Source organism: Euleptes europaea, chromosome 1, assembly GCF_029931775.1.
Source record: "Euleptes europaea isolate rEulEur1 chromosome 1, rEulEur1.hap1, whole genome shotgun sequence".
NCBI classification, from domain to species: domain Eukaryota; kingdom Metazoa; phylum Chordata; class Lepidosauria; order Squamata; family Sphaerodactylidae; genus Euleptes; species Euleptes europaea.
In genome coordinates, this window is record NC_079312.1 from 177,967,083 (window position 1) to 177,994,586 (window position 27,504).

Here is a 27,504-nt window from a genome sequence, read left to right on the forward strand (position 1 = left end):
CAGGGTTGGGAAATATCTGGAGGCTTATGGGGCACAGCCTGAGGAAGGCGGGGTTTGAGGAGGGGAGGGACTTCAATGCTACAGAGTCCAATTCCCAAAGCAGCCATTGTCTCTAGGTGGGATGATCTTGCTTGGCTGGAAATCAGTTGTAATAGCAGGAGATCTCCAGCTACTACCTGGTAGTTGGCAACCCTAAGCTTGGAGCAGAGGCTGGAAAATGTTCTGTTGGACATCACCACCTCCTAGGGTTGCCAGGTCTCCCCTCTCCTCTGGCGGGAGGTTTTTGGGGTAGAGGTGAGGGAAAGATCACCTCTGGGATTACAATGGACCGCCAGGAGAGAGAGATCAGCTCACCTGGAGAAAATGGCCACTTTGGAAGATGGACCCTATGGCATTATACCCCATTGAAGTGCTCTCCCCACCCTCTTCAGGCTCCACCCCCAAAATCTCCAGGTAGTCCCCAGCCTGGAGCAGGCAAACCAAATTATGGGGCGATGGAGGGAGGGAGTGGGGAGAAAATTGAGCAGGAGGTGGTGAGTGATGAAGAGACCCTGGGATGAATCTTCCTAAAAAAGTGATGGCCCCTTTCTGAGCCACTGAGCCCAGCCTGGAGTAACTGATCTCCCCAACAGCGCAAAAGAAAGGCATGGTGGGGGGAATAAATGAACTCCAGAATGGGGCTGAATATAAATCTACCTTATCAAATTGAGTTGATGACACCAAAGAAGTATTCTTAACTACTGGATTTCAGCCACTGGAAAACATAGTCTTCTGCAGTAGCCACCTTCACGTTCTCCTGTGTTTTCCCGTGTTCCCCAGTTGTCCTCTGGGCTAGAAACCGACTTCTTGGCTTCGGAAATGAAAGGCGAGAAATCCAGCTCATTTGCCGGATGCCAGATTCTGTGCAGAACTGTACAAACTGGACAGCTTCTCAGTGATAATTTAGGAACCTAACCGATTCTCTGGTAATTTAAGAAAGGTGTTGTTCCCCCCACCCCAGCCATAAACAAAAAGTGCCATTTTTATTTCCCCCATCCCCCGGCCCCAACATCCTCTCTTGCTCAGTGATATCTAGGAAGCTGGTTAAAATGACCAAGTACAGGAAGCATTTGGATTGTGAGCTCTTCAGGGGGCTTGGTGGATTGGGCCCTGCTCAGCCAGGAGCCCATTTTGGGTCCCTATTTCCGGACAACTGCCTGAAAAAGCCAAATTTTGTCACTGAGACCAGACCCTAATTCCAGTCCTTTGGTATCTGCGGGGCTCTGCGGGGCTTTAATCGCTCAGTCGCTCGGCAATGAACTCAGTCCGTTCTCTCTCCTGATAGGAAATCCTCCTTTCCCTGGCAAACCTTGGTATAAAATACAAGCTACAGCAAGCAATGATTTTTTTTTAAAAAACAAACAAATTTGCCCCAGACCGAAATTCCATCGGGGAGGGGGGTAAGGGGAAAAGAGGGTTTTTGATAACAGGCATGCGTATGGTCAGAAGGTCCGTTAATACATCTGTCAGTTGGTATCATATATATATTTTTAGGATAATAGATGTCTAGATTATTCCTCTTTTTTTTCTTTTCTTTTTTCTTTTTTCCCCCCGGTGCAAATATAGTTCCTTTTTTTAAACTTTGGAAGAAAAGAAAACAAACAAACAAACAAACGAAAAGAGGTCCCCAGAAACAAATCAAAGCAACCCCCAAATGGGGGATCCTTGTGGGTTCGGTGGCTGTGTTTTGTGTCCCAAGAGAAACAAAGAACAGACTAGAGAAATGGGTGGTTTTTCCTGTACACCCTCCAGGACTCAGCCCCATCCCCGTCACGGGTGACTCTGAAGAAAACTGTTATCTTGCCCTCCCCCTCCGTGGTATGCTCTATTGCTTTCGTGGCATTGTCTTGGTTCGCCCGAGCCAACCTGGTCCGTTTCCACCCCCTGCGAGAGGGGGAATTAAAAAATACTCCGGAGGCAAGAGGAGAAAGCTCCCGTCTCCTGCTTGCTTTTCCTTCCTGACTCATCACTCAGCTAGTCCTCAGCTCCAAGGAGAACCTTGGACACCCCAGGTGTGCACAAAGTCATTTTCGACCGCTCGTCGCACGGCGGAGTTGTGTTAAAGGGACGTTTCCATGCTGTGGAGTGGGCTAACCGGACTGGACGAGGAGGTAGGTGTCTTGCTGACATCGGTGCTCAGGTAGATGCCACTGTCGATGGCATTGTTGTTCTTGTTGGGGGACTGCGGGGGGCTGGCTCGGAAGCACCGTCTCGGGGGGGCCTCGCTCTCCTCCACGTCCGTGTCGTCGATGAGGGGGATGTTGTGGATGTAGTCGTTGATCAGGAACTCGGGCGTCGTCATGAAGTTATGGATGGAGGTCTTCGTGTCTGGCTTCTCCAGCCCTTCGTAAAGGGAGCTACGGAACGCTTTCACTACGCGGATCTGCAGGGGAGGCCGAGAGGAAGAAGAGAGGGAATGAGAGCTGATTCAGGGTTGCGGGGTCGTTGCCGAGCCAGGGTTGGGGGGCTGCTAGCTGTTCCTCCTCTGCCATCCTGGTTCACTCAAGACTGGGGAGTTGGGAGAGGACTCCGGTGGTCCTACCACCCAACTTTCCCTCACTGTAGCCCGCTAGATATAAGGCACTGCAGGCCAGATGTTGCAAGTGGCTCTCAAGGGATCAAATATCTCCCATCCGTTAGCTCCCAGCCCCGATAATTAAAGGAGCATCTATATTATCTTCATAACTGGGTTTATACTACTTTAACTGTCATGGCTTCCCCTAAAGCAGTGGTTCCCAACCTTTTTTTGACCAGGGACCACTAGGACTTTTTTGTTCGGTGCAGGGACCCCAAGGTTCAAAATAAAAATTCTGAGAATTTGAAAATAAACTTTAATCATAACTTTTAGTTAAACATTAAACTTAGAATAATACTTGAATATATATTTTTATAATAGAGAACTTTTAATTGAAAATATTAATTTATTATGGGTTTATAACTTTGTTTCATGGACCTTAATTTAGTTCTCGCGGACCCCTGGGGGTCCATGGACCCCCAGTTGGGAACCAGTGCCCTAAAGGATCCTGGGAAACATAGCATGGTGGGGTTGCTCGGTATTCTCTCAGAGGTGTAGTTCCCCCCTTAAAGTACCACAGTTCCCAAAACCCCCTGGGCGGAATGAGTATTAAATCAGTATAAATCTACAGTGTCCCCCTAAAGAGCTTTTAATGGGGCTGATAGGGGTTGTTCCATACAGATCTTTCACGCTACCCCTAAATTATGTTCCTATAAACTCCCCAAGGCGAACATATGCCATTTATGTATGGGAGATTTCGCCTTGGATTTGCCGCTCTCTAGATGCGCGTTTTTCCCATCCGAATTCTCGGAATTCAAGAATAAGCCCCCAAGGCAGCATTTTGAGCATTCAGATGGGGAAAATGCACATTTAGAGAAGGGCAAATCCAAGACAAAACCTCCCATGCATAAATGGCCTATATAGAACCTTTCAAACTCAGGCCAGCGAAACGGCTAAATGTGTTCTTCGTATTTCCCCTGTCCTGATCAGAGTTTCCTGTGCAGTCAGCACATCGCCGTTCCCTGTTGGGTACGGCATTCTAAACCCAAAGATTCTCCCAAACTTTGGGAATAGGGTAGCCAACTCCAGCTTGGGAAATTCCTGGAGATTTAGGGGTGGACCTCAGTAGGCGTCCACTCTTCAAAGCAACCCTTTTCTCCAGGGGAACTGGAGATCACTTGTAATTCTGGGGGATCTCCAGGCCCCAGCTCGAGACAGGCAACCCCTACTTGGGAAGCAACTCTGCGCTGAGAGTCGGCCCTCCTTATCTATTCTTTTAACCACTGTGCTTGGTGAGAGGAACAGTTTATCCTTTCTTTTCCGTGGCCTGACTTGGGATGCTCTGAAGGATTCCTGGTGGGCTCTGATGGTGGGAGGGGAGGGGGGCTGAAGCAGCCCTCCCCCGCTACAAAGAAGAAAAAACAAGAAAGAGGAATAAAGAAGAGGAATCAATGGGCAGGAAGAAAGGGGTGAACGGGTCGAAGGAGGATGAGGGCTGGCGTGGATGGTGGGGAAAGTCTGGTGTTTCTGCAGAGGCTGTGGGGAGTGGAAATGAGTTTAATTGAAAGAAAAGGAGAGAATGGCAGAGAGGTGTTCCCCCCGCCCCCAGTTTGAAGGCTTATTTCCTCTGTAAGAAAGACCCTGAGCTTTGGATTGTTTTTTTTTTTTTTTAAAACCTGGACTCCTTTTTTTTGCATTCCCGTCGTGCTTTTCGACTGTTTTCTCTCCCACCCATCTTGCTGAGCTCTGGGGCTGATTAATAGGAATTTACGCCGGCATTTTAAATTCAGTTGGGTTTCTCCGAATCGACTCACTGCTTCGAGTGGGATAGGAGCTCACTCCCTGCATGGTGTCTAAGGAGCAGCCGCCATTTCCCTGGCTTCAAGACAAAGTTCAAAATCTTTGCAGCCTGCTGCTTTATTCAATTAAGATTTGGGGGAGATTAGCTCAGAAGAAACAAGCTGTGTTTTAGCTGCCACTCTAGTCTCAATCCGTTCCTGCAATGCTTTGTGGGTACAAATCCCAGGACACCTTGCTCCTAGCCTTTGTGGCTAACCATTTCTGGTGGATTTTGACGTGGAAGAAGGAGTGGTTAAAATCACACTTCTTCTTTTAGAGTAGGGCCTTTTATGCAGGGCCGTTTCCCCGCGGTCACCGCCGCCAACTGCTTCGGGGCTTCCTTTTGATTATGCATGCCTTTTCCGCCAGTCAGAGGGCACCTCGCTTTCCCGCACATTTTACCTATGTTTTCCCGATGCTGTTTTAGCAAGAATCTGAAAAATGCGGGGAAAACACGCGGGGAGAGCGAGGTGGCCCCTGACGGGCGGAAAAGGCGTGCATAATCAAAAGGAAGCCCCGAAGCAGTCGGCGGGGGAGACCGCGGGGAAACGGCCCTGCATAAAAGGCCTAGTTCAACTTGGCCAGTGCCCAGAAAGTTGGTGATGGACAGGAGAGATAATGTGGACCAGACAGCATGCTCAGTGCACAAAAGAGGGATCGAGGAGCAAGTTCCCCCAAGCAGTTGCATGCATTCGAAGCACTTATGCCTTATCATGCTTTGGAAGGGGGGGCACAGAGATCAGAGTTCAGCTTCTTTATCAAAGAAGGAGGGTGCGAAAAAGATCACCTTGAGAGGAAGGCTTAAGAAAGAGAGTGAACACAGAAAACTCAGACCTGGGGATCCCCTGGGAGTTACAGCTTATCTCCAGACTACAGAGATCAGTTCCCCTGGAGTTGGCAACCCTACCGCTACTGATCTCTATTAGCAGGGTTGCCAACCTCCAGGTAATAGCTGGAGATCTCCTGCTATTACAACTGATCTCCAGCTGATAGAGATCAGATCACCTGAAGAAAATGGCCGCTTTGGCAATTGGACTCTATGGCACTGAAGTCCCTCCCCTCTCCAAACCACGCCCTCCTCAGGCTCCGCCCCAAAAACCTCCTGCCGGTGGTGAAGAGGGACCTGGCAACCCTATCTATCGGCTGGAGATCAGTTGTAATAGCAGGAGATCCCCAGCTAGTACCTGGAGGTTGGCAACCTTACCTACCGCTGGGGCTCCTTCTGTCTGAGGTTCAGGCAGCCAGCTGCTGGCAATGGCTACCAATCACCACACATGGGGTGTGGGCTGTCCCTTGCTTGGCCATTTAAAGCGGCGGGAAAGTTTCCCCGGCTCCTCCATTGAAAACAGTAGTGATGTTCACAATAGAGATTCTGAATACAGCCACATCACTATTGCTTTTCTAAGGAGGAGAATCGGATGGAGGCGACCTCTTTGGGACCCCATAAAATCGGACCCCCCTGACCCAATCTTCACCAAACTTGGGGGTTCTTGCAAGGAGAGTCCCTTGCAGCCACACTGCAAATGTGGGGGCTCTAGCTGCCAAAATGCCCCCCTAGAAGCAGCGGAAAGCCGTTCCCGAAAAAGCCAGATTTTTATCCGGCTTTTTCGGGAACAGCAAATTTGGCTTTCCCATCCTGCCCAGCTTGAGGGACTTGGCAACCAAACCCGAAATTTACCAAAAAAAAAATTCCCCTGGTATTTTTTCCGTTCGGGTTTCCTGAATGCACAGCCTTAATGGAAACCAGTCAATAATAAATACCTAAAAACTGTTCTTTCTCCTGTCCTCTCATAGGGTTGCCATCTCCAGGTTGGAAAATTCCTGGAGATTTGGGGGTGGAGCCTGGTGAAGGGGGAGTTTGGGGGGCTCAGCAGGGTATAATGCTGCAGAGTCTGCCCTCCAAAGCAGCCATTTTCTCACCCCCCCCCCCCGGTTTTTGTAGTCCAGAGATCAGTTGTAATTCCAGGTGATCAGTAGTCCTCATTGGGAGGTTGGTGACCCCAATTATAAGGGGGGGGACATACCTTTATTAGCCAAGCAGCCAGTGGAGGGGGGGGGAACAGTCATGTTAATGAGAATCCTATGAGTTGGGCAAGCCTGAATTAAATGGGCGTTTTTACATTACAAAAATGCTGGAAACGTTAGAGCAGCATTTCTCAACTTTTTTAGAAGAAGAGTTGGTTTTTATATGCCGACTTTCTCTACCACTTAAGGCAGAATCAAACCGGCTTACAATCACCTTTCCTTCCCCTCCCACAACAGACACCCTGTGAGATAGGTGGGGCTGGGAGAGCTCTTAATAGAACTGTGACTTGCCCAAGGTCACCCAGCTGGCTTCATGTGTAGGAGTGGGGAAACAAATCCAGTTCACCAGATTAGCCTCCGCCGCTCATGTGGAGGAGTGGGGAATCAAACCCTGTTCTCCAGATAAGAATCCATTGCTCCAAACCACCGCTCTTAACCACTACACCATGCTGGCTCCCTTGCGGAACCCTTGAAATAATATTAATGTCTCAGGGAACCCCTACATATTATTTACATCTGATTTACATATGGTTAGCCTATTCACCATTATTTCTCGTGGAACCCCTAGTGATTTTTCGTGGAACCCCCGGGTTCTTGGGTACCCTGGTTGAGAAACGCTGCGTTTGAGGATTTTGACCCAATTTTGAATGGGGAAGTCAATGAAAACAAACCCCATATTTTAAAAGCACATGCGTATCCGTATCCACTTCTATATTATATTTACTTGATTCTCAACCACCCGCCCACCCCTAAAGGAAGCTGTCGGTACTCCCGACTTAATTCTCAACCAAGCTGTGGCCCCAATATGAAGAGCTGGGCTCGGGACAGGGAGAAGCGTGCGATGCAGCGCATACGGGAAAGCAAGCTGATGGAGTGCGTTGCAGCCGCTGGCACAAATAGCCAAAAGCCCCACAGAGAGTATGCAAGATGCAGGTGGTGGAAGCAGAGATGCGGGGAGCACGGGGGGGGGGAGGGTGCAGAGAGGTTGCTTTTCATGCTGCAAGAAAGTTGAATCGGGAAGCCCTGAACTGTGACTTCGGAAAAGCCAGAACGCCACAAACAGCGAGGGGAAGACGCCTCTGGTCACAGCCTCAGGGAAGGAAGAGAGAGAGAGAGAGAGAGAGAGAGAGAGACCCATGCATTTGTTGCAACAGTACAGTAAACTTTCGAGTATTGCGGCCCATCCTTGCAATTTCGGGGAGGAGACGAGGGAAGAGGAGGGGAATGATTTCATGCCGGGCCAATGATGCCTCCGTCCATGCCTGGCACGCCTTGCCTCCTGACCAAAAGCAGGTGATAAGACACAGAAAAGAAAGAAGATGAGCCAGCAGGTGGGAAAGCCTTAATTCTTGGGGAGGGAACCTCGTGGCACATTGGTGGTGGTTCTCAGATCCCTGTTCCTACAGTGGAAATGCATTATCCGATGGCTAAGAGCACATGCTTCTGAGATGTCCATATTACAAAATATCTCCAGCCAGTGTTAGTTGGATTTCTTGATGAATCTGATGCGGCTAAAGTGGAATATCTGTTGTCTGATAGAAACCCCTGGGTATCCGGACAAGTTGCTAAATTCTGTCTTGGGACATGTGAGACACGGGGAAACGATACTAAAGCTGATGCAGAGTTTTAAACCCATTTGACTAGCCCAAATGTTCATGTGGGTAATTTTTGTTGTTGTTGTTGCATTGAACTCTTGTTGTTTTGATGATGTTTTGACTTTGTAATACTGATCAAGGGCCGCAATAAATTATACTACAGTTATCTGGTGGCTATGTGTACTGACAGCTTAGGAAAGGTTGCAGATCCGGGAATGGAACTGCTGGTTTGCCTCCTACACTACAGACTTAAACCAGTTGAATCACCATTCACTCTCTGCAGAGAATGGTACAATTCTCTGCACCCTCACCGACTCCAGTTCTCAGAAGAAGAAGAGTTGGTTTTTATACACCGACTTTCTCTACCACTTAAGGGAGAATCAAACCGGCTTGCAATCTCCTTCCCTTCCCCTCCCCACAACAGACACCCGGTGAGGTAGGTGGGGCTGAGAGAGTTCGGAGAGAACCCTAACTACCCCTGATGTATGCTTTTTCGTTCTCTGTTTGGCTTAAGTTCCTCCGCATGAAGCCAGCTGGGTGACCTTGGGCTAGTCACAGCTCTCTTAGCGCTCTCTCAGCCCCACCTACCTCACAGCTGCCTCCTAGGAACGGCATGTGATGTCCAAAGTCTCCATGAGTAAGTGGAAAGCAGCCATGATGGGGTGAAGGGTGGAGGGTGAATAGGAGTTAAGGAAGGAAGATGGGGGGAGGGAGGGGAGCACTTGGACTCGATTATTATTCTGTGTTTTTTTTTTTAATTAAAGGAAACGCTCTATGAAATTCCCGGCTGGCAATGAGGTGCTTCCGTCCATGATATCTTGGCAACTGCAAAGGGAAGAGAATAGGGAGGGAAAGTTTGTAGAGAAGAGATGTGTGGGCAAAGGGCTAAGGCAGGGGTCATTTCAGGCTGCAGCGGGAAAAACAATTTTCAAACAAGTCTGGTGAACTGGGGGGGGGGGGCAGCAGCTGTACCGATGAGAGTTTGTGAACTGTGTCTTTTATAAATCTTGCTCAGTGTTTGTGTATATGGGAAGGTCTTGTGTATGAGAACCTCCCTGGGGACCTGGGAGCTCCCCCCCCCACAGCACCTACAACAGACCATACCCAGATATGCCTTGTGATCTGGGTGAGGCCAGGGTTGCCAGGCCGTGCCTAGCATCCTGCAGAAGCTTTGGGAATTGGCACGCGGGAGGCATGCGATCGCCCCTGTGATGCCGCTTCTGAGAAAACCTGGACGTGACACAGCAGGGAGCTCTAGGAATCGGCGGAAACGGGATGGTTTCGCCATCAAGTTTCCAGCTGTTCCTAGAGCTACTTGCTGTCACTTCTGGGTTTTCAACGGCCGTGTTGTGGCAGCGCGGACACACTGACGTAGCTACTGTGTGGGAGGGCTCTTGACATAGCTGGGGGTCTTGGCAACCCTAGTGAAGACCTATGTTCTCATCCAAGGCTCCATCCACACATCACCGGATGTGTGCTATCACGGCACTATCAAAATAATTTGCAACTAGATTGGGTCGACCACAATGGAAAATCTAGTTCCACATGCCCGCTATAGTGCAACAGTAGTGCGATATTCAAGTACATGTGGACGTTGCCCAGGTCTCCTAGTCTTGGCACCATTACTAGGGCTGCCAAGTCCTACCTGGCTACCAGTGGGAGCTTCTTCGTCTTGGTTTGGGAGAGCTATTCGTGCATGCGCTCATGTGCGCGTGTGCTGCGATATCATCACTCCCGGTTTTACCCCGTAAGTGCCAGCATCGCGTGGGAGCCTCTAGCAATTTCCTCCAAAAACTCTATGGAAACCATTGCCACCCGCCCTCGGCTGGCCCATTTCTGGCCGCCGGCCAGCTGAGGGGCGGCAGGCAGCCGCCATCATCTGGCAGTTGGGAACCCTAATTACATTCGAACGAGCCCATCGTGTTTTGCCAGCAATCGGCGTTCTGCGTCCAAGCACTGCCCCCTCCCATTTTCTACATATTCTGCACATTGACTCCCCAATTGATCTCTGCTGGCCCATATGGAGCAGAACTAATCAGCAGGGACAACACCAAAGCCATAGCTCTAACCCAGCAAAAGGAAGTACTGCTTGTTTGAGGCACTTCCTATCACAGAATCATAGAGTCGGAAGGGGCCATAGAGGCCATCTAGTCCAACCCCCTGTTCAACGCAGGATCAGCCTAGAGCATCCCTGACGAGTGCTCGTCCTGCCTCCGCTTAAAGACTGCCAGAGAGCGGGAGCTCACCTCCCTAGGCAGCCCATTCCACTGTCCTACCCTGTGCTGCCAACAAGAACTGCTCCCTGCCCTCCTCTAAGTGACAGCCCTTCAAATACTTAAGGCCCATAAGACTTAAGACTAAGAGGGGATATGATAACTATCTTCAAGTACTTGAAGGGCTGTCATATGGAGGATGGTGCCGAGTTGTTTTCTGTTGCCCCAGAAGGTCGGACCAGAACCAACGGGTTGAAATTAAATCAGAAGAGTTTCTGTCTAGACATTAGGAAGAACTTTCTCACAGTTCGAGCGGTTCCTCAGTGGAACAGGCTTCCTCGGGAGGTGGTGAGCTCTCCTTCCCTGGAGGTTTCAAAGCAGAGGCTAGATGGCCATCTGTCAGCAATGCCGATTCTATGAACTTGGGCAGTTCATGGGAGGGAGGGCATCTTGGACATCCTCTGGGCAGTGGGGGTGTGGGGGGAGGTAGTTGTGAGTTTCCTGCCTAGTGCAGGGGGTTGGACTAGATGACCCTGGTGGTCCCTTCCAACTCTATGAGTCTATGATTCTCTATTAATGGGGGTAGGGGTGTTATTTGCATTTTCTGCCTTGCACCCCAACAATGTTTCGGGTTGTTCCTGTTTTCATTCTGCGAGCCTGAAATGACAAGCCTCCCGGCTGGGAAAATTTTAGGGTGAAGAAAACCCATTTGACATCCACAATATGGTTCCTAAAAACCAAAAACCAAAAAAACCCAAAAAAGGAAATATAATCGTCATAGAAACAAAAAGGAAACGGAACAAAAGACACGGTGTGTCCGAGATGCAAGAGGTGGGGGAAAAGATAAAAAGCTATTAATGGATTTCAGTATCTCAAGGAGCGACAGCAGCTGACTGGAAGGGAGGAAGAGAGTTTAATATAAAGGCGGCATTTAAAAAGAAAGAGAGAGAGAGAGAGAGAGAAACAACTGCTAAAATTGTAGCAAAGATTACAAGGCCATACTCGAAGGTTTACATTGTAGGGTATGCGCCCCCCCCCCCGCATTGAAAAGCAAGACTAGAGCACGTCATACCCAAAGGCACCATGAGTATACCACACCACGTCAAGACGCCGGCATGACCACCAGCACGGCTTTGATTGATGGGCAACAAACCCCCCCCCCAAAATCCAGGTGGTCCAGAATACCCGGGACTTGGTGGCCGGAGAGGAGGGAACGGGCAGCTTGCAGACAGCTTACCTCTTCGGACCTTTCGCTGTCGGGTGGAAAATGAGAAATAAAGACGAGTTGGGGTGGGTTTTTTTTAAATTGGTTTCCAAGAGAGATTGTGGGGGGGGGGAGCTGACATGGTTTCTGAGGAGGGTAAGTGGGTCAGGAACCGGAGGGGGCCGAGGAGGATAAAAGTCGCCGGGGGGGAACCGCTTCCTTTTCAGCGAATAATGGAGGGGCTGGTCCCTGGCGTCCCCGTGGGCACTTTTCACGAGGCATTTCCTTTGCCTCTCTTTCTTCCCTGCTATGCCCTTCTCCACGGAAGTCCCTTCCTCCTCTGGGCCCCTCCATCCCAGTCCTTTCCCACACACATCCTTTTAACACTTGAGCAGGATCTCTTCTGCTGTCTCCTTCCCCTTCCCCATCGGCTGCCTTCATTAAACATTTAAACCAGTTTCAGTCCTGATTCACTACCACCTGTGCCAACTGAGGAAAGACGACAGGCTATTTCTCTGCGCTGCAAGCTAAGATTTGCTTTATGCACTAGGCATTGCTTCTCCCAGAGAATTCTTGGGACTAGAGTTTGGGGTAGGGTTGCCAGGACCCTCTTCGCCACCGGTGGGAGGTTTTGGGGGTAGAGCCTGAGGAGGGCAGGGTTTGGGGAAGGGAGGGGCTTCAATGCCATAGAGTCCGAGTGCCAAAGCAGCCATTTTCTCCAGGTGAATTGACCTCTATCAGCTGGAGATGAGTTGTAATAGCAGATCTCCAGCTACTACCTGGAGGTTGGAAACCCTAAGCTTGGAGCAGAGGCTGGAAAATGTTCTGTTGGACATCACCACCTCCTAGGGGTTGCCAGGTTCCCCCTCTCCTCCGGCGGGAGGTTTTTGGGGCAGAGGTGAGGGAAAGATCACAGGCGCGGCCGCGCCGACGAGATCGCGTCACTTCCGGTTTACACCCCAAAGTGCCGCATCTCAAGGGGCCTTTACCACTCAAACTGGGAGTCTGAATGGTAAAAGGCCCATTGCGACGTGGTGCTTCTGAGTGTAAATGGGAATTGGCGTGGCAGGCAGGCATGCAGCTGGTCGGCAGGCAGCCAGGTGGATTGGCGGGGGTTTGCCCGCCACCACCTGGCACTGGGCAACCCTACCACCTCCCCCCACCACCACTCATATGGTACTGCAATTCCCAGGGCTCTGCAAGAAAAAGGGCCTTAAACCAGTCTCAGTTTGTATTATAGATATGTTCCGAGTCGTCGTTTTATGCCAGCTGCCTTACAGAAGCCCTTCGCAGAACTTCAGCCTGGGTTCTTCCAGGACATTCAAGGAGTCCGTAAAATTGTTTCCACGCTGGTTTAAATGGGAAATGTAGGCAGCAGAGGACACCAGGACAGGCATGACGTTCTGCCGGCAGAAAGCCCACCAACGGCTACTGCTAAGCAACTTCCATTCATTTCAATCATTATTATTTATTTAGATTTTTAACCCGCCCTCAGTCCCCGGCCGATTGGGGGTGGTGCGGATGCTACGTCTGCTGGCCCGAGTCAGTCTTAACCAGGTATTGGAGATCCTGGGAATGAATCTGTCCAGCATGAAGTCGAGCTTAAAAAAAGAAAGGTAAAGGTCCCCTGTGCAAGCACCGGGTCATTCCTGACCCATGGGGTGACGTCACATCCCAACGTTTACTAGGCAGACTTTTGTTTACGGGGTGGTTTGCCAGTGCCTCCCCCAGTCGTCTTCCCTTTACCCCCAGAAAGCTGGGTCCTCATGTTACCGACCTCGGAAGGATGGAAGGCTGAGTCGACATTTGAAGCGGCTACCTGAAACCAACTTCCGTTGGGATCAAACTCAGGTTGTGAGCAGAGCTTGGACTGCAATTCTGCAGCTTACCACTCTGCGCCACGGGGCTCTTAACGCTTAGCAACTTTGAATTCCCATGTTGTGGACTGACTGATCATAAAAATAGCTGTCCCCTCATTCCTGGATTTCTATAAATTTAACCCAGGCCAGCCATGCGTTGACCCTTATCACGGCCAGCAGCGGACGACTCTGGATTTAGCTCAAAAATATTGGATTTGGTCCTGTCAGACAACTTTTCTGGCCTGTCCTGGAAACTCAAGGCTTCCTCTGTACCCTTCCCCCTACCACCCATCGCCGACATGCAACACGGAGTGACACACGCCAAACACCACAATAAACACCAACCACCACCGAGATGTGCGGCTACGCCGTAGAAACAAGCCTGGATTCCCAGCTGGTTCTGGCGCCCCGTCGCTTCAGCGCCTGGGACTGAAAGGTGCGCGCCCATGGTTCCCACCCCACCCCACCAGCTGGGGATCAGACTCTAGTCCATTCAAAACCAGCAGCCATTGACAGAGAAGGTGAAAGAGGAGAGCAAACCAAGAAGAGGTGCCGGTGGCTAAAGAAGGAGGGGGGGGCGAAGCGCGGAAACTATGGCTTTATAGAAGTCGCACATCCGGCGTGACTGAGACCGGACAGAGAGAGAGGGGGGAAAAAACTGAAATAAATCATATTGCAACGGTGATTGCGGCAACGAGGGACCAAGGGAGGGGGGTGAAGTTGGGGTGGACAGAAGAGAAGGGAGGGGATACTGGAGGAGGGCAAAAATAGGATGGGGGTATTTCTTTTCTTTTCTTTTGTTATTTTTTTTTTTTAAATCACAAGCAGTAAGAGGAAATCAAGACTCACTCCCGGCACCAGCGCTGGCATTTGCGGCGGAGAGAATTACGTGAGTGGGGGTAGAAATATTGGTTACATCGTGCAGTTGGCTGAGGACGGAAGAGCGGCGTCGGACAGCCCCCTGAAAGGAGCCGCTTCTCTTGAAGGTGCTAACTACCTCCATCTGCAGGAGAGAAAATGAGATAGAAAATTTGGATGGCAGCGGCTGCGGCGGCTGCGGCGGAACAGCGTGTGCCAGCCGGAATGGGCCATGCTGGGGGTTCCCGCCTCCTGCCACAGGCTATGAAGCATTAGGTGCCAAAGGCCAGCTGGTGGGCGCGGGCACCGCACGGGCGTTCTTTTATGGAAAGAGCAAATTGCACCAGCAGAAGATCGAGGCGACCGGTCACGCCCAAAGGCTCCGTTTCGAAAGGGCTTACGGGATTCAAACCGGTGGCACACCGTACCCAAAATTGCCAGGGACAAATCCAGTGAGACCAAAGGAGTGACCGTGAACCAGCCTGGTCAGAGTACTATGTGAGGCATGACTGCCATTGCTACCACATGTCACAAAGACCAGAATTATGACTCCGGGGGGTAGGGGAATGATAAAAATGAAATTTCATGGACCATAGCTTGTCAACTGCTGTTACCTGGCGCAAGCAGCAAGGCCTAAGACAAGAGGATGTCTGAAAACATTTTTACATTCAAATCACTATATCTACTTGACAGCAATTTTTACATTCAAATCACTATAGCTAGTTGACAGCGATACAAATCTGTGTAAAAGCCAGTTTCTTCCCAGGTTTCTGACACAATGGTCCAGCGTGGCCCAAATCAGAATCCAAGCTAGACGAGGAAATGGGGCTTGTGCGGAGGGCGATTCTGGGATTCAAGAGCCGCCGGGAGCAGATTTAGCCCGCTGTGAGGGTATCCCCAAGCGTACCCTTATCCTTGGTCTTTTATAAGTCATGACCGTTCATGTAATCCCATGGAGAAAAGCAAAACAATGCTCTTGAGGACACTCTTGTGGGGAGGGCAAAAACCTCCTCTCCAACCCTGACCCTGGATGTCTTGGCCCTCTTTGACAGGGGCACTGCAGGAGATACACACTGTCTGAACACACAAACACAGGGTTACCGTTTGCCTGGTGTGTGTGTTAAGTGCTGTCAAGCCGCTTCCGACTCACGGCGACCCTACGAATCGGTGTCCTCCAAAACATCCTATCTTTAACAGCCTTGCTCAGGTCTTGCAAACGGAGGGCCGTGGCTTCCTTTATAGACTCGATCCATCTCTTGTTGGGTCTTCGTCTTTTCCTGCTGCCTTCCACTTTTCCTAGCATGACTGCCTTTTCCAGTGATTCTTGTCTTCTCATAACGTGATCAAAATACGACAACCTCAGTTTAGTCATTTTAGCTTCTAGGGTCAGTTCAGGCTTGATTTGATCTACAACCCACTGTTTTGTTTTGTTTTGCCTGGTGGCAGCAAGCATCTCCCTCCAATGCTCTTAGTCCCTGACTCTGATAATTTGAGGAGTGGGAGGGGAAAAAGGGGTTTTTTCATAGAAATTGGGAGAATTCCTTAAGTGTCACCGAGAAGCGAAGTCCCGACAGTCTTTGGAACTTTCCTAGAGCAAAGCCAGGAAGTGACATCGAATTCCCCCCAAACTCCACCCTCCCTATGGACCACCCTCAATATCTCCCAGCATTTGCTGGACTGGGACTGGAAAGCCTACACACATGCAGGCACGCACGTGAATGTGAACATGTGCACACATGAACAGAGTCTTTGCATTTAACTGTTCCTCCATTCATGGCCTACATTTAAGACAACGACGGACATTTTTCTTTGCCCGTTTTGGACAAGGGTAGCCCAGGCTAGTCTGATCTCATCAGATCTCAGAAGCCAAGCAGGGTCGACCCTGGCTAGTATTTGGGTGGGGGACCCCCAAGGAATATGCAGAGGCAGGCAATGGCAAACCACCTCTGTTGGCCTCTGCCCTGACTTGGATGGCCCAGGCTAGCCTGATCTTGTCAGATCTCAGAAGCTAAGCAGGATCGGCCTTGGTTTGCACATGGATGGGAGACCACCAAGGAAGTTCAGGGTCGCTGCGCAGAGGCAGGCAATGGCAAACCACCTCTGAAACATCCCTTGCCTTGAAAATGCTACGAGGTTGCCAGAAGTCGGCTGCGACCTGACAGCACTTTCCACTGCTACCAACAACCATCCCCGTGCTTTAAATCTTACACCTGTGGAGTATTTCACTCACAACCCAGGCTCACTATTTCCAAATTGCAGTTTCACATGCACATGGCTGCCACTAGCACTGACCAGTGAGGACCCTAGGGTTGCCAGGTCCCTCTTTGCCATCGGTGAGAGGTTTTTGGGGCAGAGCCTAAGGAGGGCGGGGTTCAGGAAGGGGAGGGGCATCAATGCCATGGAGCCCAATTGCCAAAGCGGCCATTTTTTCTCCAGGTGAACTGATCTCTATCAGCTGGAGGTCAGTTGTAATAGCAGGAGATCTCCTGCTATGACCTGGAGGTTGGCAACTCTAGAGGACACCCAGGAAACAGAGGCTCGAGATGCAAATGTCCCAACTCAGATGCAGACTCACTGAAATGGCCTTTGCCAAGGCAATCATAGAGTTGGAAGGGGCCATCTAGTCCAACCCCCTGCTCAATGCAGGATCAGCCCACAGCATCCCTGACAAGTGTATAGAATCACAGAGTTGGAAGGGGCCATAGAGGCCATCTAGTCCAACCCCCTGCTTAATGCAGGATCAGCCCAGAGCATCCCTGACGAGTGTATAGAATCATAGAGTTGGAATGGGCCATAGAGGCCATCTAGTCCAACCCCCTGCTCATTGCAGGACATCTTTCTCTGTAATGGAGAATTTAACCTCGCTGATATTAAGGGTTGATGGGATCGGGGCTGGGGGGGATTATAGATTATAGATGCAGATGAAATGGAGGGAATAAGGTGATATTTGCTAGGCCACGGTCCAGTTTGAAGCTCTTGATCTCCTGCTGGTGCAAATGGGATGAGCAGCCGGAAGCAGGAGATTCTCCGTTTTGATGCCAGCAGGCTCCTTGGACCAGGCGCTCCAAACCTCGGGAAGCCCCCTGCTCCCCCTCCACCCCGCTATTAAAGGTTTTTTTTTGGAAGATGCTTCTGTTATGCAAGGTGTTACAAAGTGCTGGTTATCAGAGGGCGGTGGCCTTCTGCCCATCTCGAAGGAGCACAAATTGGTGTCGTGGGCAGGCAACGAAGGGGCGTTGCTTAAAATGTAAACAGCTACGGATTAAAGCCCGCAAGGAAGCCATGCTCCCATCCTGGAGTCCCTTTCCTCCTCATATGTGGGAGGAGGGAGGGAAAGTCAGCTAGACATTTGCTAATATGGAGGGGAGCCAGGATTCCTGGGTTCTGCCTGCATCTCTGACCCAGGAATGATGTTCACTGAACCAAAAAAGGGGGAAGAAACCCATCCTTAAAAAAAGAAAGCTGGGTACCCAAGGTTGGGTGGAGAAGGTAAAATGACACAATAAATATTTTTATTTTAAGGTGCTTATATCAGGGTTAAAAACATTAAAAATGATAAAACAAGGCACAATGGCAACTCATAAGGTTGGCAGACTTAAACCACACAGACCATACACGTTTCGGCCTTCAGGCCTTTATCAGTGGTCAAATAAAAACCCGTATAATGCATACACAAGCAATATACAAATGAATGACCATAAATAGATAACTTTATACAAGCCCAGGCATGTGTATAATGAATTAAAAATTAAAAATCCTGCTGGGTAGAATACCTGTAAGTTGTGGGGCTGTGCAAAAAAACAAAAACAAAACACAAATTGTTAAATTTCGGGTTTACTGGGCCTGATTTTTTTCAGGAAACCTGTAATAAGCCGAATATCCATACCGGTAAATATGGGTATTTGTCTTATTTCCGGGTTACCTGAAAAAATTCGGCCTGGCGGCGGGGTGTGTGTGTCATTTTTGGAGGCAGAGGCCCCAAATTCACAGCGTAGCTTGAAGGAACTCTTCTTGCATGACCCCCGAAGTTTGGTTAAGATTGGGTCAGGGGGTCCTATTTTCTGGGGTCCGGAAGGGGCTGCCCCCTCCATAGACAACGATTGCAAACTTCGCAATGGTTGTCTATGGAGGAGGGGGGTGACCCCTTCCAAAACTCATAAAATAGGACCCCCTGACCCAATCTTAACCAAACTTTAGGGTTCGTGCAAGGACAGTCCAGGCTACACTGTGAATTTGGGGCGTCTGCCTCCAAAAATGACCCCCCCCCCGCCAGGCCGAATTTTTTCAAGTAACTCCAAAAATGACCCCCACAGGACCCAGAATTGTCTATTTAGCTTCAGCTTTCTCCCCAGGTTTGTGCATTTGTTAAACCTGAACTGGAAGTTTACAGAAATGGCTAATTTTGGGTTTATTTTTTGTTCGGGTTTATCGATATGCACACACCTAGTAAGTTGTTCTACACTGGGCTGTATTGGTCTCTCAAACAGAGTGTGCATGCTAGTATCAACCTGGTAAAGCAGTGTTATAAAGTTATCTATCTATTTATGGTCATACATTTGTATATTGCTTGTGTTTGCATTATATGGGTTTTTATTTGACCACTGATGAAGGCCTGTAGGCCAAAATGCATCTGGTCAGTGTGGTTTATCAATCTTACGAGTTGCCATTGGGCCTGGTTTTATCATTTTTTAATGTCTTTAACCCTGACATAAGCGCCTTAAAATAAAAATACTTGTCTATTATATAATTTTACCTTCTCCACACAGCCTTGGGTACCCAGAGACAGGAATGGTGTTGTTATTAAGTTGGAAAAAGGAAAGTGGAGGGTGGCGGGGGGGGGGGGCATCTGGACCATTGATCTTCTTTTACTGTGGGTAGATCAGAATCTTTCAATAGGAGGGAGCAGAGGCGGATCTACTGTGAAACTAATGAAGCTTCAGCTTCAGGGCCCCTAATCCCGGAGGGGCCCCCAAAGCAACTTTTTTTTAAATGAGTGAATTTCTCAACAAAATCGATGGAGCTTTTTAGCGATAGAATCATAAGCCAATGGGTTGAAGTGCTTAATATTGACCTTAGAATATGCTCTAAAACCCATTTCATACAGCCTCAAAATGTCCCTGTAATTGCCAGAAGCTACTCATAGCCTACATTTTGGCAGCTGGATCCTCAAATCCTTCGTTGGTTATGGCTTAATAGTTAGATAGTTTTATTTCATCACTGTATGGCCCATTTTCAAGGACTCCACCACACCACCCTGTTTGCTGCCATTAGGGCCTCAAGGTCTTTGCAACGGCAGCAAGGCTCTTTGGACCTTGTTGGACGTTGCCCTACTGTTGCTGGTTGCAAAGAGGCCCCCATAACAGTTCAAGCTTCAGGGCCCCAGAAATGTAGGTCCGCCAATGGGAGGGAGGGCTGGACACTGGCGTGGGAGAGGGATCGGGAGGTGGGACTTTTGGGTCGCCTTCCCAGCTGCGCCCGGGCAGCCAGAAGAGCTTTTTTCCCCCATCCACGAAGCCAGCCACTTTGACACGCAACATGCCCGTCGGTCATCTCCCGTCATGCTCCAGGCCTGGGTACATCTGAGATCAAAGAAAATTAACTCTTAAGGCAAGAACCTCCCCACCCACCCACCCTGGTCCAACATTGACTGGCTAAAGGAAAAGAAAAATTGCAAGGCATACATCCCTCCCTCCCCCTCTGTAAGGTGGTTTGAGAAAGTGGGAAAGAAGGGGTCGGGGAAGGAAAGGGCTGCGATCCGAAAGCATGTTAGAAAAACACAGAAGCCGGACGTGGGCGTCTCAGAACCGTGTCTCTGACACATGCCCAGTTCAGGGTGCTTTGCACGGAAACGCTGTCATGGCTGGAGGTGGAACAACCTGCCCAGGGGAGAGCTCCTCTCGCTTATTGTATCCCCACCACAATCAGGGACCTTCGCCTTATTTCATGGGTGTCGTTTTGCCTGCAGCACCAATGTGATACAGAGAGGACCATCTGCATCGCCTACCGCGACTTCCCAGCAGGCAAAGAGCCGGAATGGGACAACGAGAATGATATTGTGATAGATTTGACCTGCATTGCCGTGGTGGGGATCGAGGACCCAGTGCGGCCAGAGGTAACTAGATGTTGCATTTTTAAAAAAAATTGTATTCTTCTTCCAGAGCCAGCGTGGTGGAGCGGTTAAGAGCGGTGGACTCTAATCTGGAGAACCCTCCTTAGAGAAGCGTTGCAAACATCACAATATTTCTCTATGGAGGAGGAGGGCGACCCCTCCCGAACCCCATAACATCGGACCCCCTGACCCAATCTTAACCAAACTTTGGGGGTCATGCAAGGAGAGTCCCTTCAAGCTGTGCTGCATATTTGGGGGCTTTACTTCAAAAAATGACCCCGGGGCCAAATGTTTTTGGGAAATCCAAAAATAAGCCGAATGCCTATATTTACCGGTATGGCTTATTTCAGGATAAAAAGGTAAAGGTCCCCTGTGCAAGCACCGGGTCATTCCTGACCCATGGGGTGATGTCACATCCCGACATTTACTAGGCAGACTTTTGTTTACGGGGTGGTTTGCCAGTGCCTTCCCCAAAAATCTTCCCTTTACCCCCAGCAAGCTGGGTACTCATTTTACCGACCTCGGACGGATGGAAGGCTGAGTCAACCTTTAGCCGGCGACCTGAAACCGACTTCCGTCGGGATCGAACTCAGGTCATGAGCAGAGCTTTGGACTGCAGTACTGCAGCTTACTGCTCTGCACCATGGGGCTCTTTACCTGGAAAAAAAATCAGGCCCAATAAACCCGAAAATCACCAAATTTTATTTTTGCACACCCCTGCGACAGACACATTAAGTGGCTGGGGACAAATCACCCCTGTTCCCCATCTGCCACATAGGAATCAGAATGACCCCATGTGATGAATAAGGATTCCTGCTATAGAAATACTGGCTACTGCTACTGCCATTCCAGCCACAGATCTACAGTCCCTTCTCTCGGCATTCCCGAGACGTCCCCATCCCTTTTCTGCTTCTAGAGGCTCGTGCGTTTGAGCACTACACGCATTTGCTCTTTCTCCCGCAAGATTTCCATGGAGGAGTGACACGTCTAGGTTGGCATTAGGGCTGTGGCTCAGTGGTAGAGCACCTGCTTGGCAGGCAGAAGGTCCCAGGTTCAATCCCCGGCATCTTCAGTTAAAGGGACTAGGCAAGTAACTGACGTGAAATTTGCTGAGACCCTGGAGAGCCGCTGCCAGACAGTCTACTCAGACAATACTGACTTTGATGGACCAAGGGTCTGATTCAGTAGAAGGCAGCTTCATGTGTTCAAATACACTGACCACTATCAAAGCTCTTGTGAGGAACCATTCACCAACCTTCCTTTTATCTGCCTCCCATCTTCAGCTATATTTACAAGGGAGGGGCTGTGGCTCAGTGGTAGAGCTTCTGCTCGGCATGCAGAAGGTCCCAGGTTCAATCCTTGGCATTTCCAGTTAAAGGGACTAGGCAAGCAGGTAATGTAAAAGACCTCTGCCTGAGACCCTGGAGAGCTGCTACCAGTCTGAGTAGACAATACTGACTTTGATGGACCAAGGGTCTGATTCAGTGTAAGGCAACTTCATGGGTTTGTGTGTTCAGGGGTCTCTCTCTCTCTCTCTTTCTCTCTCTCCCCCAGGCATGAACACTGGGGTGAAACCACCATGTGCTGGGACAAGGTAAGAGATAGATGAGGCATCTACTCCTCGAGTTGCTGCTAAAGCAAAGGAAAGGTTGGGTGGGAAGGGGATGGGAGCATTCTTGGGAGGAATCAGATGCTAACAGTCTCTTCCCCTTTGGGCTCGTACCTGGGTCTGGATGCGATTCAGGCCCCGGAACCACAGGATCTGGCCACGGCGCAACTCCCGCTCAGCATGGTCAATTTCCTCCTCGTCCTCCGCCATCTCCTCATCAGTGATTTCGTCCTTGCCAGGACCGTGGCCCGCCTCCTTCAAGCACTTGAGATGGCTAGTAGGGATGCTGGCGATGACCTGTCGGAAGGAGCACATTTCCGTTCCGCATCCCCAAATCACCTTATGTGGCTTCTTCCCCACAGGGTCCCAAATGTTTAAATTCCTCTCTTCCTAAGTGGCTTTTCACTGTAAGAAACAGCACCAGGGTTCAAATACATGTGTGTGTGTGTGTTAAGTACCATCAAGTCACTTCCAACTCATGGTGACCCTATGGATTAATGTCCTCCAAAATATCCTATCTTTAACAGCCTTGCTCAGGTCTTGCAAACTGAGGGCCCTGGCTTCCTTTATAGAGTCGATCCATCTCTTATTGGGCCTTCCTCTTTTCCTGCTGCCTTCCACTTTTCCTAGCATGAGTCTCTTTTCCAGTGACTCTTGACTTCTCATAATGTGACCAAAATACGACAGCCTCAGTTTAGTCATTTTAGCTTCTAGGGTCAGTTCAGGCTTGATTTGATCTAGAACCCACTGATTTGTTTTTTTGGCGGTACACGGTATCCGTAACACCCTCCTCCAACACTGCATTTCAAAGGAATCTACTTTCTTCCTATCAGCTTTCTTCATTGTCCAGCTTTCACACCCATACATAATAATAGGGAATACGATGACATGAATTAACTTGATCTTGGTGGCCAGGGACACATCCTTACACTTAAAGAATCTTTTCTAGTTCCTTCATGGCTGCCCTTCCCAGCCTCAACCTCCTTCTGATTTCTTGGCTGCAGTCTCCCTTTTGGTTGATGATGGAGCCAAGGAACAGAAAGCCTCGAACGATTTCAGGGTCCTCATTGTTAGATACATGGGCAACAATAATGTGCTGGCTCAATCTAGCTTGCCACCTGAGGACAGCCATTGCTCCCATGTCCCCCTTACCCCCCCTCCACATCATGTCCACTTCTGCCCCAAAATTGGAGCAGGTAAATCCTCCTGGCTAATCTAGGCACATATCTAGGTCTCCCCCCGCAGCATATCTTTCCCAATTAGAACTTATCAATCATAGGAAAGCTTTCACCCTGGCTAGGTGCCCGGTCTTACCATCGGCGATGTAGGAGGGAAGATATAAGAAGGTCCCTATAGCAGAAAGACTTTGCCCTTGGGGGTCAGGGGATATAGAAACTTCAGTACATGTCTCGATCCGCTGTTCGTTCTACCGACAAGTCTGCACAAGGGCTCTTTCCCCTTTGCTTAACACTTTCCCTGATCAACCGGACGAGTTTCTGGCTAAGAAGCCCCTAACTGATGAAAAATCACAGTTTACACTCTTGACTGCTAAATGTTGCACTGCAGCTATTAAAATATGTCGTCCCCAGTCAGGATAAGAGTAGCAGAAATACTTTATTACTAAAAATATTAAGGGGGTCACACCAGGTTATACGATGTCTATATAAATTTTATTCATACATGTAATATGTAATTTTTAGGCGTAGATTATTTGTAGTAGTAGCAGTAGTAGCTGTTGTGGTTTTCTTACTATTTGTTGTGGCTGTTGTTGTTTTATCTGCTGGTCAGTGATCGTATTCATAAATTATAATCCTCCTTGCTCTCTCCCCCAGCTGCCTTTGAAAACAGGACCACTTCCAAAACTCTCAATGCTATCCTCTTAGTCAAAACTGCTACAACTTTGCTTTGATTTTTTTAAGTAAGGAAGCTGAGACTCTCAGAAGCTGTATTTTGTATGCAATTTTTTATTTTGCACAGAGCAAACATAGCCCTGGGTATCACCTGCTTCATAGTATCAAAGAGTTGGAAGGAACTGTCAGGGTCATCTAGTCCAACCCCCTGCACAAGGCAGGAAATTCACAACTACCTCCCACCACACCCCCAGTGACCCCTACTCCATGCCCAGAAGATGCCCAAGATGCCCCCACTCTCATGATCTGCTTAAGGTCATAGAATCAGCATTGCTGACAAATGGCCATCTAGCCTCTGCTTTAAAATCTCCAGGGAAGGAGGGCTCACCACCTCCCGAGGAAGCCTGATCCACTGAGGAACCGCTCTGTTAGAAAATTCTTCCTAATGTCTAGATGGAAACTTTTTTGATTTAATTTCAACCCGTCTGACCTTCTGGGGCAACAGAAAACAACTCGGCACCATCCTCTTTATGACAGCCCTTCAAGTACTTGAAGATGGTTATCATATCACCTCTCAGTCTTCAGGCTAAACATACCCAGCTCCTTCAACCTTTCCTCATCGGACTTGTAGTCTCCAGACCCCTCACCATCTTCGTTGCCCTCCTCTGGACACGTTCCAGCTTGTCTACATCTTTCTTAAATTGCGGTGCCCAAAACTAAACGCAGTACTCTAGGTGAGGTCTAACCAGAGCAGAGCAATGCGATACCATCACTTTGCGTGATCTTGAAGCTATATTTCAGAGGGCAGAGGATTAGTACTGGAAAATAAATCCCTGGGTTGAATTCTGGAGAGCTTTTTCCCCAATTAAGTCCCGGGTCGGAGCAGACAAAAAAGTCAGAAGGAGGGTTTTCTTACCTGTCCCCAGACGAGTTCCCCAACGCCCACAAAGAGACACCAGAGCCATTGTTGGGCATTCAGCGGGGAACAGCTGAACGGCTTCCCCCCAAACTGCACAATGACTATCTGCGAGGAAAGGGAAATAGAGAGGGTGAGAAAAACACAATGGAGTTAATGTGCCTGTGAGCTGGCCGCCAAACCTTTACCAGAGGAGGCTTAGCGATAACCAAGTTCAGGATGGGGAAAAATCAGGAACAGGCACAGAGCAAGAGGCAGAGACACCGACAAGGAAGGCAAGAGAAATTAAGGACCTTCAGCAAATTCAAGGAAAGAGTGACAGATGTTGCAGGGCAAGTAGAACCACAGCTACACCAGCAGATCTTCTCTGCAAGGGCCAATGGAAACGGGACCAGAGGAATCACAACGTGTCCAAACTGTGCCTCGTCCCTGCCCCACAACTGAAACAAAGCTTAAGCACCTGCAACTGAATGTCTTATGTCTTATGTCTGACACCTCTGCCTTAGACTGTAATCTTCTTGGGGCACGGGCCTATCTTTTTTGCTCCCGTTTCTGTGCACTGCAGGAATGAGCCCGCATACACCCTAGCACCTCGTTTTATGCCAAAAGGGACCTTTTTCGCCATTCACCCAGATTCAGATGTATTAATACGGCAAAGCCATTGAAATATTCGTATCAATTACAAGACAGTATTAAAAGATTCAGTATCTAAAACTATGGGATATATAAATTGAACAAATTACTGTTAGCTAAAAACCTCAGATTAATATAACATTTTCCGTTTTAGGCTAGATTGCCAAGCCCCCGCTTTTGTCTGATGGGCCTTGTATATTGCAGCACAGAATTTAGCTACTTGTTTCATCGTCTGGGCAGACCCTTCCCATAGGAGATTCCTCAAAGCTGTCCTTTGTGAGATTAAGGAGAGGGGAGATTAAGATTAAATCTTGGTTCCTCGTAGAAAGAGCATCTGAAGAAAACGTGCGCAATAGACTCGACTTCACCCGACTTACAGGGGCATCCCCATTCTGATTGTGATAACCTCTTGAATCTGGCTTCTAGAATCGCCGAAGGAAGGGCAGAACTTCTGGCTAACAAAAAAGCCCTTCGTTGTTTCTTTCTTTCCAGGAATGACAGGTATTCTGCTGACGCTAACACATATCTATTGCTGATTGGGGCCATTCACCCAGATACCCATCCTTTAGTGTCCACGCATTCACCCTTCCAACTCCACCCAGGTTTGCACACCTGTATGCTCTAGCCCGTACCTGTATTCCAAAGGTGCCCAGCACGATGGTGCAAAAGATGGGGTTGCCGAAAATGCCGTCGAAGACATTGCGCTCGCCGTGGATTTTGCGGGCGTTGATCTCGTTGAAGAGCTGCATCATGACAAAGGTGTTGAAGATGATGGTGTAGTGCTCCGAGGACGGGGAGTGAAGGGGGGCGTTGCGGCCGCTGTCGATGTCGAAGAAAACCTCGCCTGCGAACGGGGGAAGGCAGCACATCATGCGACAGATACCAGACTCACCTAGAGTATTGTGTACAGTTTTGGGCACTACAATTTAAGGAGGATGTAGACAAGCTGGAACGTGTCCAGAGGAGGGCAACAAAGATGGTGAAGGGTCTGGAGACAAAGTCCTATGAGGAAAGGTTGAAGGAGCTGGGTATGTTTTAGCCTGAATAGGAGAAGACTGAGAGGGGATATGATAACCATCTTCAAGTACTTGAAGGGCTGTCATAGAGAGGAGGGTGCCAAGTTGTTTTCTGTTGCCCCAGAAGGTCGGACCAGAACCCACAGGTTGAAATTAAATCAAAAGAGTTTCCGCTAGCCATTAGAAGGAATCTTCTAACAGTTGGCTTCTCAGTGGAACAGGCTTCCTCGGGAGGTGGTGAGCTCTCCTTCCCTGAAGGTTTTTAAGCAGAGGCTAGATGGCCATCTGTCAGCAATGCTGATTCTATGACTGTAGGCAGATCATAAGAGGGAGGGCACCTTGGCCATCTTTTGGGCATGGAGTAGGGGTTACTGGGTGTGTGTGTGGGGGAGGTAGTTGTGAGTTTCCTGCATTGTGCAGAGGAGTTGGACTAGATGACCCTGGTGGTCCCTTCCAACTCTATGATTCTATGATGGGCCCAGCCCACCCTCCAATCCCAGACCAGCACCATAAGAACCCACCCACAAAGAGAAGGGTGAAGATGATGGTGAGCTGGTACACGGCGTGGCCCAAAATGTTCTTCATCATGGTGCGGGAGATGAGGGGCTTGTTGCGTCCGTACGGCTTGCGTAGGAGAAGGGCCTCCGTAGGGGGCTCTGTGGCGAGGGCCAGGGAAGCAAAGGTATCCATGATCAGGTTCACCCACAGCATTTGCACTGCCTTGAGCGGGGAATCCTGGAAGAGAAGGTTCAGATGAAGAGGCATCGTTACAAGACGTCTGGGCTGTCAAGTCGCAATCATACAACAGACTCGTACAAATCTATGGTGAGCCCACATTTGGAATCCTGTGTACAGTTGTGGTCACCACACCTAAAAAAGGATACTGCAGAGCTTGAGAAGATGCAGAAAAGAGCAACCACAATGATCAGTGGGGCTAGAGCAACTTGCCCTATGAGGAGCGGTTAAAACGCTTAGGGCTGTTTAGCTTGGAAAGAAGGTGGTTAAGGGGAGACATGATAGAAGTCTATAAATGTACAAAGTTAATCACTATAGATACACAAAGCTGATCACTACCAACTTGGAACTAATTTACCCTTTAAAAAAAAATAGATGTTGACTTTCCCATTGGGGTTTGAGGCATGCTGAATGGGCCTTGTGCATGATCTGATATGCTTCAAGGATCAAAGTCACATTAATACATGAAGCTGCCAGACCCTCGGTCCA

The 27,504-nt window shown here is 49.2% G+C and overlaps 1 protein-coding gene across 5 annotated transcripts in view; it reads right to left on the bottom strand.

Annotated features, from left to right (window-relative positions):
* Positions 1–2,085: 2,085 nt before the first annotated feature.
* ATP2B3 (ATPase plasma membrane Ca2+ transporting 3) overlaps positions 2,086–27,504 on the bottom strand; it is an 87,039-nt gene continuing 61,620 nt past the window's right edge. For 2 of the 5 annotated variants that reach the window (XM_056850924.1, XM_056850916.1), the window contains 6 exons: positions 26,802–27,015; positions 25,897–26,108; positions 24,632–24,739; positions 21,980–22,162; positions 14,139–14,292; positions 2,252–2,422 (listed from right to left, as the gene is read on the bottom strand). In XM_056850924.1, coding sequence (XP_056706902.1) covers positions 2,397–2,422; positions 14,139–14,292; positions 21,980–22,162; positions 24,632–24,739; positions 25,897–26,108; positions 26,802–27,015 — 897 coding nt within the window. In that variant the 3' untranslated portion in view covers positions 2,252–2,396. Of the gene's footprint in view, positions 2,423–14,138; positions 14,293–21,979; positions 22,163–24,631; positions 24,740–25,896; positions 26,109–26,801; positions 27,016–27,504 lie in introns of all 5 variants that reach the window. The other 3 variants (XM_056850906.1, XM_056850896.1, XM_056850932.1) reach the window with 2 other exon arrangements.